Below are 12,198 nucleotides of genomic sequence, written 5' to 3' on the forward strand. Positions count from 1 at the left end.
TGACAGTCTTCCGAAAGGCTTCCGACGGTCGCATCCATCGCGTCACGATTTTCCGAGAGTAGCCGAACGTCGGTGCGCAGGCGCAGTATAGAGCCGCACCGACGTTCGGCTTCTTTCGGCTACTCGTGACGCGATGGATGTGACCGTCGGAAGCCTGTCGGAAGACTGTCAATCAAGAAGGAACGCCCAGTCCCGAAGACCATACCCGGAAGCGGCGGAGAAGATCGCTTTTTACAACGGTAAGTACTGCTCGGATTTTAAAACAACTAGCCGATTCCCCTAGACAAAATGAGCATCAATCTAAGGGTAAAAAAAAATGTATGGGTGAACTCCCGCTTTAAGCGTATTCTCAAACAGAGATACGCTTAAACAAAGCTAAGATAGGACGGCTTGCGCCGTTCTATCTTAGCTTGCAATTTTTCTGCTGGCCGCTTGATGGCGCTTCCATTGCAGCCAGAGTAGATTATGTAAATGAGCTTTTACGCCGATTCCCGAACGTACGCCAGGCCGCCGAAGTCGAATTACGTTGTTTGCGTAAGGCCTTAGGCGGCCTAAAGTTATTCCACCTATGAGGTGGAATAACAATGTTAAAGTATGGCCGCCGTTCCCGCCGCGAGGTTCGAATTTTTTACGTTGTTTGCGTAAGTCGTCCGCGAATCGGGAGTTACGTCGTTTACATCCACGTCGAAATCAATAGGCCCGTACGGCGTACCTAGCCGCAATGCGTCCTGGGAAATGTAGGCGCCCGACGCATGCGCAGTTAGAAAAAACTTCAAAAAACGTGAGGTCAAGCCTCATTAGCATTAAACACGCCCCCCCCCCAACCCATTTGAATTAGGCGCCCTTACGCCCGCTGTGTTTACACTACGCCGCCCTAAGTAAGGAGGTAAGTGCTTTCTGAATCATGTACTTTCCTCTCTTACTTAAGGCGGCGTAGTGTAAACACGCTAGGCTACGCCGACCTTAATTTTAGGCGCCCCTACGTGAATCTACCTACAAGAGTATAGCCTGGAAATCTCTAGATCAGGCCACATTTATGAAAATTACAACATGAAATCCTTTTACAAACTTAAAGCAGAATTTCAACTCCCAAATCATAAGTTTTTCCAAGACATCCAGCTTCAACATGCTTCACAAACTCAATTTCAAGATCCTATCAGAAACTTACCAGATTGACCCTGACCTTTGACCCTTTAGCTGTCCCACTCACTTATAAATGGATTACTAGAATGTATTAACAGTTACTTGCTTCACAGGTGTGAACACCATCATACCTTAAAAAAGCCTTATTGGAAACTGATGTGGGCCCCTTGGATGATACTGAATGGGAGAATGCCCTTATAGCTCATAGCTAGGTGGATTTCACTAAAGGTCCCTGAAAAGCATACTTAAGATACATATACTACATAGGGTCTACTTAACCTCAATCCACATCTCAAAAAATATAGTCTACAACATAACGTACTGTGTCTTAAGTGGGGACGTGCTAAACTGCATATTGGGATGATGGGATGATTGGATTATTGGCTGCAATGCTCAGAACTCTCACTAGATGCCAGTGTACTTTTTACACACATACAGTATACGGTAATGACTCTGTTGTTACTCAAAATATGTTATTCTTTCCTGCAAGAAGCAGTTGCTAATGTTTAACGCTTTACTTGCTGATTGAGATATATATATGCAGCTGCACAATAATAGTAATTATTTTGCTACATGGGGATAATAGGTGGAATATTATAGATACAAATTCTATGTAATGCATTTGACCTGTTTCTGATAGGTATATGTGTATAATTATTTTTCTACATGGGAATTATGGGAGAAATATCATGGTTACACATTCCAAGGAGCATATTTAACCTATTACTGATACAAATATGTGTATAAATATTTTTCCACACGGGGATTATGGGTGGAATATCATGGCTACACATGCCTAGGAACACAGTTGACTTATTTCTGATAAGAACATGGGTATAATTATTTTTCAATATGGGGATTATGGGGGGGGGGGGTACCATGGCTACACATGCCAATGAGCATATTTAAACTATTTCTGATAAAAAATATATGTATAATTATTTTTCTACATAATTATGAACCAAATAGTGTACTAAAATATTTACCAGTGCCCATGAAATGCAGCCTGACCTGTGCCAAAGAAATTCAGACTTACCAGTGCCAATAAAATGCAGCCTGGCCATTGCCATTAATCCATCCTGACCATTGCCATTAATTCAGCCTGACTATTGCCATTAATGCAGCCTGACCATTGTCAATAATGCAGCCTGACTATTGCCAATAATGCAGCCCGACCTGTGCCATTATTGCAGCTTTACCATTGCCATCCGCTCTCCTGCCTCTCTTCCAGTACTAATGTGGCGGAGGTGGCAGGGGGCGGTGCCTGATGTACATTTGCTCCATTAGATGCCGGGGCATTTACCCCAAAAAAAATATTATAGCCATGTTCTTATCAGAAACAGGTCAACTGTGTTCCTAGGTTTGTTTAGCCATGATATTCCATCCATAATCCCCATGTAAAAAAATGATTATACATTTTTATCAGAAATAGGTTTAATATTCTCCTTAGAATGTGTAGTCATTATATTTCACCCATAATCTCCATGTAGAAAAATAATTATACACATATTTTTATCAGAAATATGCTCCTTGGGATGTAAAGCCATGATATTCTCCCTATCATCCACTTGTAGAAAATGAATTATACCCATGTTGTTATCAGAAATAGGTCAACTGTGTTCCTAGGCTTGTTTAGCCGTGATATTACCACGTAGAAAAATATTTTTTTATATATGTTTATCAGAAGTAAAATAAATATGCTCCTTGAAATGTGTATCCATGATATTCCACCCATAATTCCCATGTAGGAAAATGATATGTATATTGCTATCAGAAATAGGTTAAATATGTTCCTTGGAATGTTTAACCATGATATTTGCCCATAATCCCCATGTAGAAAAATTATTATACCCATGTTCTTTTTAGAAACAGGTCAACTATGTTCCTAGGCATGTTTAGCCATGATATTCCACCCATAATCACCATGTAGAAAAAATAATTATACATATTTTTTTATCAGAAATAGATTACATATCCTCCTTGGAATGTGTAGCCATGATATTCCACGTATGATCCCCATGTAGAAAAATAATTACTATTATTGTACAGCTGGAAGTATATAAATCAGCAAGTAAACATTGGCAACTGCTTCTTGCAACATAGTATCAAGCACTGCAGAAAAGAATAACATTATTTGAGTAACAACAGAGTCATTACCATATATGTGTGTAAAAAGTACACTGACATCTAGTGAGAGTTCTGAGCATTGCAGACAATAATAAAATCATCCCATCATCCCAATATGCACTTTAGTAGTTCCCCCTAACTGTCAATCCTGTATTCTAGAGAGTAAAGATGATCACATACATATACATACTGTATGTGTGTGTATATATATATATATTTATTTATTTATATATATGACAAGTAACACAACACAGATTAAATACAACCCTGCTATAAGTGAGTTATAGCAATAAACCAGCATTAGCAGAATTATCCATAAATATCATGTATAATAACATGTCTCTCAATGTGAATTTCTGACTTCACCCCTGTAAGTGGTAGCAATGGAGTAATACAGCTATGCACCTACAAGATATTCCTATCATAATGTAAAATACAAACCAAGGTGGATTGTCATTGTGAAGTGTGTGACACATTGCTGGAGCCTCTTGTTTATCAGAGTTGGTAAGAATGTGTAAACTTTAACATCACTTGTCATATATAGGACATTACCATGAACCTGTACCCTAAATTATCCAAAACCAGCCATGAGCTTACAAAGGCTTTAGAAAATAATAGCTCCAAATACTGTACTAAATTTAAATGTAGGAAAAACAATTAGCATGCTCTGCATTTCATAGAAGCCTGGCTGTATTTTTTTTATCCTTATGACAGGGAAGTTTATATATATTAGAACCTACCTGGTTGGGTCCTTTGTCTCTGATAAAATTTCAAGGAGCTCATCATTAGACAAGAAGAAGAATCGTGGAAAGAATAACCGTTTTTTTTCTAGGTAGTCATTAAGTCCTTTCAAAATGAGCTCCAATAATTCGTTAGACTTCTTGAACTTTTCCAACATTTTTTCAATCATCACAACAGAAAGAACATGTTTGTCCTAAATATAGAATGACAAAAAAGCATTATTATGTATGGACACTATACATAAGTATTACCCATACAAGTACTATATATCCCCAGTTCTATGCATATTTACTGTCCCAAATAAATAAAAACTTAATTTGATAAGCGAATGCATGTTTATTGCATTTAAAGTCAAGAAAACAGAAGCAAATCAATTCTGCTTTTATGGTATGGTACAGGTACTGGTGTTTTTAAATTCCTTACAATGTGGACACAAAGACAAGAGGAACTGTATATTGTAATATGGGTCTCTCAAAACTCTATCATCAAAAAAACATTTAAAATAATAGCACCCTGCAAAAAGGAGATTTTTAATACTTATCAGTCTGGTGGTTGATGACTCCCATTTGACTCCCTTGCATGGCTATGGTGGCCCCAACACATTGAATTGGTTCCTCTTAATATGACTTTTACACGGCAACCAACATATGCCACAAATTGGTTATATAAAATATACATGTTATTGTTTACAATATTAAAAGAAGACCTCCATGAGGTTTCAACATTATTGAAACCATTATTGAACAATTTAACATTGTGAACAATAAAATGTACATTTTATATTCTATAGAACCAATTTGTGGTATATGTTGATTGCCGTGTAAAAGTCCTATTAAACTCCAAACGTTGCTTCCGCTCCTACAGGCACTAGGCTTTGTACTGTCACATCCTCTTGGTGCTGTAATATTGTTATACAGGTAATCACTGTGCTATTGGTTTTAATGTTCTTTTTATCCTTGTTTCGTTTTTTTTACATGACTGTATATGGCTGTATATGAATCTAAATTAATTCACCAAATACCAATGTAATGTAAAAAATCCAATAAATATTCTTCAAAATAAAAAAGTCCTATTAATCACTTCAGCCCCGGAGGATTTGGCTGCCCAGTGACCGGGTTTTTTTTGCAATTCAGCACTACGCTGCTTTAACTGACAATTCGTTGCACTTAAACAAAATTGACGTCCTTTTTTCCCTACAAATAGAGCTTTCTTTTGGTGGAATTTGATCACCGCTGCAGTTATAATTTTTTTTTTACGCTATAAACAAAAAAAGAGCGACAGAGCAATATTTTTTACTTTTTGCTATAATAAATATCTCCAAAAAATATATAAAAAAAAGAATTTCTTTTTCAGTTTAGACCAATATGTATTCTTCTACATGTTTTTGGTAAAAAAATCAATACGAGTATATTGATTGGTTTGAGCAAAATTTATAGCATCTACAAAGTAGGGGCTATATTTATGGCATTTTTTTTATTAATTCGTTTTTCATTAGAAATGGCACCAATCTGCAATTTCTATTGTGACTGTGATATTATGGCGGACACTTTTAACGCTATTTTGGGACCATTGTCATTTATACAGCCATCGGTGCTATAAAAATGCACTGATTACTGTGTAAATGACACTGGCAGGGAAGGGGATAACTACCAGGGGGGCTGGGCTACAAGTGACACGACAGTGATTACTGCTCCCGATGACAGGGAGCAGTAGATCACTGTGCTGTCACTAGGCAGAACAGGGAAATACCTTGTTTACATAGGTATCTCCCTGTTCTGTAGCTCCGTGACAAGATCGCGGGACACCGACAGACATCGAGTCTGCAGGTTCCAGTCACGGAGCTTGCAGCAGGGGCGCGCGCGCACCACCAGTGGCGAGCACGCGCCCGCATGGCGGCAAATTCAAAGCAACGTATAGGTACGTTGCTTTGCGCAGCCATGCCATTCTGCTGACGTATAAGTATAGGAAGCGGTAGGCAAGCGGTTAAGAGGAGCCATTTTAATGTGTTGATACAATTACAAGGATGATGGCAACCTTTACCCTAAGCTAAGTGAGCCGCTCTTGTTGATATAGCTATGGTGGCCTAAGCATCATCTGCATCCAATAAAGATACAGGTATGTCAGATCCCTGGTTCCCTACTGTAAGATGTGTATACACCCATCGATAGGTATGCCCCTACTGTATCCTGTAACAACATACTTGTAGCTGGTGGATGGAAACACAGTTGCAAGAGAGCAAAGCTAGAAGTCACTACCCATCAGACTGGTAAATATTATTAGTCTTTTGCAGATTTCCTTTGGTTTATTTTTTTTATCATGGTGGCAGAGTTATTTTTAAAATAAACCTTTCAAAGGAAGCATATATAACAATGTATACTGTATATGTAATTATCAGTCCCTAATGAGCCTGTATATGTAATGAGAATAACTTCCCCTATGTACCAATATAATTAAAAACTATACATGAAAAAAGATTTTTAAAACATACACACATGGATGAATACATAGTAAAAGAATGGCTGGAATAAATTAAAGACAAATTAAAGACAAATACATTTAAGACAAAGTGCACTTTTTTTTTGCCCTTATTGTTTTTTTGTCTCACACCCCTGGCAGAAATTGCTTTTGATGGGGGAGATTATATGGTAAGCGGGAATGGCTGGCAGCAGTAAAAAAAAAGAAAAAGAAAATAGGAGCAAAATCCTACAGCTATAAGCTGCCTGCTTTTTCTCAAGTCTTCCTATGACGAGAGTGGCATTCTTTGGCGGCCATGGGGATCTGTGTTTTTTTTTTACTTCACCAGTAGTGAATCGTGCAGGAGGTGGTGAAGTGGTTAACAACGCCTTTCCCTTCTTACACCTCCCAGATGAAAAGCAATCTCTTGCCTGCAAGTGCTATCAATGTGTCCTTTTCTTCCTTCTCCTAAAGCCCTGTACACACGATCGGAATTTCCGATGGAAAAAGTCAGACAGACTTTTTCCATCGGAAATTCCGACCGTGTGTATGCCCCATCGGAGTAATTCCGATTAATTCCATCGGACTTTAGAAATAGAACATGTTCTCTTTTACTCCGATGGAATTCCGTCCTTTTGGGTGTACAGATTTGTGCACGCAGGCAGGGCACATGTAAAAATGAACCTCATCACTGCAATTCAAATAATAAATGCATAGTTTGTTTAACCTCCCTGGCGGTATGATTATGTCAGATTTTTGCATCTCAAAGCGGTAAATTATTTCGCATGGAAATTTGGCGTTTTATATTGTAGGCCTGTAATTCTTAGGAATAACTCACTTAAATCTGTCCAAACAAGTCTAGTAGACATTCCGGGTATGATACAGTGTGAAACACGAAATCATAAATTATAATATAATAAATAACTATAAAAAATAATAATATAATAATAATAATAAAAATGGAATCAATAATGTAATCAAAATCAAAAACACTTTTGACGTAAAGGGACGATTTTTGGTTGCCATGGACATTCTCAAGTTTCCAGGCAGAAAGAACAGTTTATATAATAGAAAACTGCATACAGTGCACTGGACAAAGCATTAGGTACACAAGGAAGATACAAATGATTTAATACAGTAATGTAATCTGTAAGATTACAGTGTACTGTATTAGCTAGATTCAGTAAGGGTGTCCTAACTTTGCGGCGGCGTAGCGTATCGTGTTTACACTACGCCGCCGTAAGCTAGCGAGGCAAGTACATGATTCACATAGTACTTGCCTGCTAAGTTACGGCGGCGTAGCCTAAAGCGGGCGGGCGTAAGGGCGCCTAATTCAAAATAGGCTGAGGGGGCGTGTTTAATGTTAATTTTCTTTGACCTGACGTGATTGACGATTTTTTGGAACGGCGCATGCGCCGTCCGCCTACATAACCCAGTGTGCATTGCGGCAACGTACGCCGCATGGGCCTATTGGTTTTCGACGTGGACGTAAATGACGTAAATCCCTATTCACGGACGACTTACGCAAACAACGTAAAATTTTTGAATTTCGAAGCGGGAACGGCGGCCATACTTTAACATTACTATTCCAACTATTTGATAGAATATCTTTAGGCCTGATAATGCGTTATGTAAACGGCGTACCTGTACTGCGGCGGCCGGGCGTACGTTCGTGAATAGGCATATCTAGTGTCTAGTATCTAAGATAGGACGGCGCAAGAATACACTTAAACTTAGGTCGGCGCAGATTCCGAGTAAGGTCGGCGTATCTACTGATACGCCGACCTAACTCTTACTGAATCTAGCTATATGTGTTTAGTTTTTTGCACTTTTTGAATTTGGTTCCCCTGCTCCGTCCCCATGTGTCACGACGCTTGCAGGGAATGGAGCCCAGCACAGTGATGAAGTACACAGCCCGCAGACACAGCGGGAGGAGTTTGCAGGATCCTGGGGACTGCGATGCAATCCCGAGTGTGGCTCGGGGTTACTGTTTTTGGTTAATGAAAATTCACCCCGAGCTTCACTCGGGATTACCACTAGGGAAGTTAAGCAGAAATCTCATATAAGTTTTAACAGCTAACAAATACTGATATCTCCTGCCTGTAAATCATCATCTGTATGCATTAACAAACCAAAGATTCATTTAAAGTCTCCCAAAAGTATTACGATCATTGCCTAAAGAGTTTGGGCCAGCTATAAAAACTGTCTGTATAATACATTCCAGGCTTGATTGATACCAACAACTTATGTTGCTCCTGAGGAATTTCCTTTAACATGGATTTAGGTTTCTTTTTGTTGATGTCTCTGACAGGAGGGCCTTGTTTACCCTTATGGTTGGTTGGGGGGGGGGGGCGGATATGGTGCATTGAAACATGCAACTGAGCCGTCCCTTTATTTTTTGCACACATGCACAGTTGCTGAGGAATGGGCTTGCAATGTAAAAAATTTAAACTTAAAATAAAAATAAGGCTGGGAAGTCAAACAGTGTAATGATTAGCAGACTGAAATCCTGGATCATTCACAGCTAAAACAAAAAAAGCTTATCAAGTATTTGATATTTGCCATTTGTCTAGTCATTCAAAAGTGCAAGACAAACAAAAGTCACCTGGAGTGAGGGGGATATTAACCTCTGCCAAAATGTAGGAGTGTGATCCGTTTCCAAGGGTTTGTAATCACATAGAAAAGAGGTGGAATGTAATATGTAAGAAAATCAGCATCGACTCATTTAATTTGGACCTCAGTGTAGATGAAGAAGGTGACACCCACTTAAATAGGAAAAGGACATACATGGATTTTTTTTGTGATAAGATGATGGGGCAGATCTATTTGCTATTCAGGAACACAAATCACTGAGGCCCCAAAGGCTTTGATAGGCTTACAAAGCTATTGGTATCACATCAGGTAAGGACTTAATGAAATATTTTGGTACAGTAAAATGACAACAAAGTCAATACCAAAACCTTCACAAAGAGTAAGTTAGTTTGTTGATCAGCGAGACAATGATCAGGATGATCTGTTTATCTTAACAAGCAATAATAGATGAAAAATAATAGAGAAACAGTAAAAGTGAGAGAGGTAAAAAGAAGGGAGTTCAGGGTAGGGGGAGATGAGTGCCTCAGAGCCTGAGTATAGTTAATCGTGCTCAATGGCCAAAGCTCACATGCCTCGCAGATCAAGTCAAGTGATATTATTGTATAGTAAGAGACCCATGAAACTAGGACATTGTATCAGTAGGTTTCTCTGTTAGCTTCTCATTAGAGAAAGTCTAATGTTACCTATTTTTCACTTATGCTAATTAAAGAGAGTCAGACAGCCAGGCTTTAACTACTGATTGTTTGGTTTCCATAGGAATATGCGTCATTAATCTTAATTGGTATTTTGAATGCTTCCCCAAGCTTTGCAGGGATAGTGGTACCAAACAATTTGGCCAAAATGTCATAGGTTTGAGTCCACAGTAGTTGAACAATTGGGTAGGTCACGCTATGTAGCTATAAGTCCCTGGTTCTAAACAATCTGAGAAACAAAACCCCTTATGGCTTGAAGTAAAGTGTGCAATTCGGGATGAAATAAGTACCAGCAATAAAACACGTTAATTGGTCTCCAAGGATGGAATGTTTTTGGAGCATAACTTAGTGGTGTCCCAGATCTGAGTCTATTGTTCTTGTTCTAGAATGATGTTAAGATATGTCACCTGCTTATGTGTATAGTCATGTTGAGACAGTGTAGAGCATGTGAGAAGCAAATTAAACAGCATGGAATCAATCTCAGGGAGCAAGGGTCATCTGGACACTAATGCTCAAAGGGTTTCAGGGTCATTCCATCAGGGAACGGATCAGAGATGTGACAAAATGTCTTTTGCTTTGGGTACTTTATATTCAGTCTTCAGTGTCTAAAACATTTAACGCAATCCAGCGTCACAAGTTTGTGAAAGCAAGTAAGATCTGCTTGGCTCCTTTAAACCTGGATGAAAGGAAGGACTCCCACACTTTCAGTGAATGTATCATAATGAAATCTTGCATTAAAGCCCTGTCTCATGATGGGAGCCACACTGGGTTGTCAATAGTATGAGGTCCCAATCTATGCTTGAAGACATACACATATGGGAGATTTAGTGGTAGAATGATATTTGGTGAGAGATGTTATTTGAGAGGCTTGGTAATACTTCTGCAAATGCGGAATTCCCAGCCAGCCTTGGAGGTCCACTATGAAAGAAAGTATGCCTCCAATTCTAGGTCCATGATTGTGTCAGATAAGTCCCAAAACCCAGCATTGCAGGTTCTGAAGTACATACAATGGAATCTGTATGGTTAAGACCTTGAATAGGTACAGAAATTTTGGCAAATGGGTCATCTTTTCCGCAAAGCAGCCTAACCAGAATAAGGGGTATCCCTTCCAGGATGCAAGCAGCCTTTTAGGTTTCTGAAAGAGGGGTGAGCAGTTGGCTTCATATAGTACATAATAAGAAGAGGTGAGGTGAACTCCTTAAAATGAAAGGCACTACGTTTCTCACTGGTATGAAAAATGGTCTTGCAGGGAGTGAACCAAGCCAGAACTTGTAGAAGAGAGATGTTAAAGATTTTGGATTGAGCATGGTTGATATAAAGACCAGAGACTTTACCAAAGTCAGGAGAGCTGTTAGATTGGGAAGGGTGACGATGGGATCTACCCGATTGTTTAAATACTGTGGAACCAGCGTATTTAACATTGGAGAGGAGTAAAGAGTGGCTACCTAGTTATGAAATTGCAATCTGAAGCCCAATTTTTGTAAGATAAAGAATAAATAAGATCAGGAGAGGAAGTCAATACCTTTTTTGATATTGATTGACAACAGCATGAACAGTATATTACACTTTCATGCCACTTAAGTCAAAAGAGTAATCTAACGCTTGTTTTCTCCTGTTGGTGGTGGTGCATGAACCCTACTTGGTCTTTGTGAATTAGCCAACCAATACCAGTAGTTTCCTGAGACAAAATGACTACATACATATTATAATGACTATTCTAACCCTCATTGTGTTTTTTTAAGGATGCTCTGTATCATTTTATTATAAATAGTTGTTCTGTGTTATCTAATCTTTAGTATGCTTTCTCTGATTAGTGGTGATTGTACATTTGATGTAGAGGAATTGCAACGCTAAAACAATATACGACGCCGCAATTATACATTTCCTGTCAAATGTTCCGCCTACAAGCTATAGTATAATTCTAATGTTGTCTGACACTAGTAATAATTATATTTATAAATTATTATTACTAGTAAACCAACATTAGAATTCTTCTATAGCCTATGGGTCGAGCATTTGACCGGAAATGTATGATTGCAGCGTCGTACAGTTTAGCTGCTTGTTGAATGTTCTTAGAACTTTCGACAGACACCATAAGCCTTCAATGACAGATTTGACATTTGCATGTTTTTCGCTGCTTCGTCAAATCTTCGTCGTTCATGTCGAATGGTCTACCCCAATACTGTCTCTATAATGTTGAATCTTTCCTCTCTATGTAGAATAATCTTGGACTAATAGAGTTCAGGTTAAGCATATTCGACCGCAGATTCGATAGACACAGATTGCTATTGTCAGCGTCATGTCGAATCTCCTATCTGTATCGAACTGTAGCAACGAAAATGAAAATAAAGCGTTTTGTTATGGCGGATCTTTTTCGGATTTCGGATTCTGCGCGTTCTTTTTCGTTAGTTAAAACGATAACGAAAATACCAGAAATTTGGACGAAAAT

The 12,198-nt window shown here is 38.7% G+C and overlaps 1 protein-coding gene across 1 annotated transcript in view; it reads right to left on the reverse strand.

Annotated features, from left to right (window-relative positions):
• Positions 1-12,198, reverse strand: part of DNAH7 (dynein axonemal heavy chain 7) — a 438,794-nt gene that overhangs the window by 317,720 nt on the left and 108,876 nt on the right. Inside the window, exon 19 of the mRNA XM_040357086.1 lies at positions 4,011-4,204. Coding sequence (XP_040213020.1) covers positions 4,011-4,204 — 194 coding nt within the window. The remainder of the gene's footprint in view (positions 1-4,010; positions 4,205-12,198) is intronic.

Source organism: Rana temporaria, chromosome 6 (assembly GCF_905171775.1).
Source record: "Rana temporaria chromosome 6, aRanTem1.1, whole genome shotgun sequence".
Classification (NCBI taxonomy): domain Eukaryota; kingdom Metazoa; phylum Chordata; class Amphibia; order Anura; family Ranidae; genus Rana; species Rana temporaria.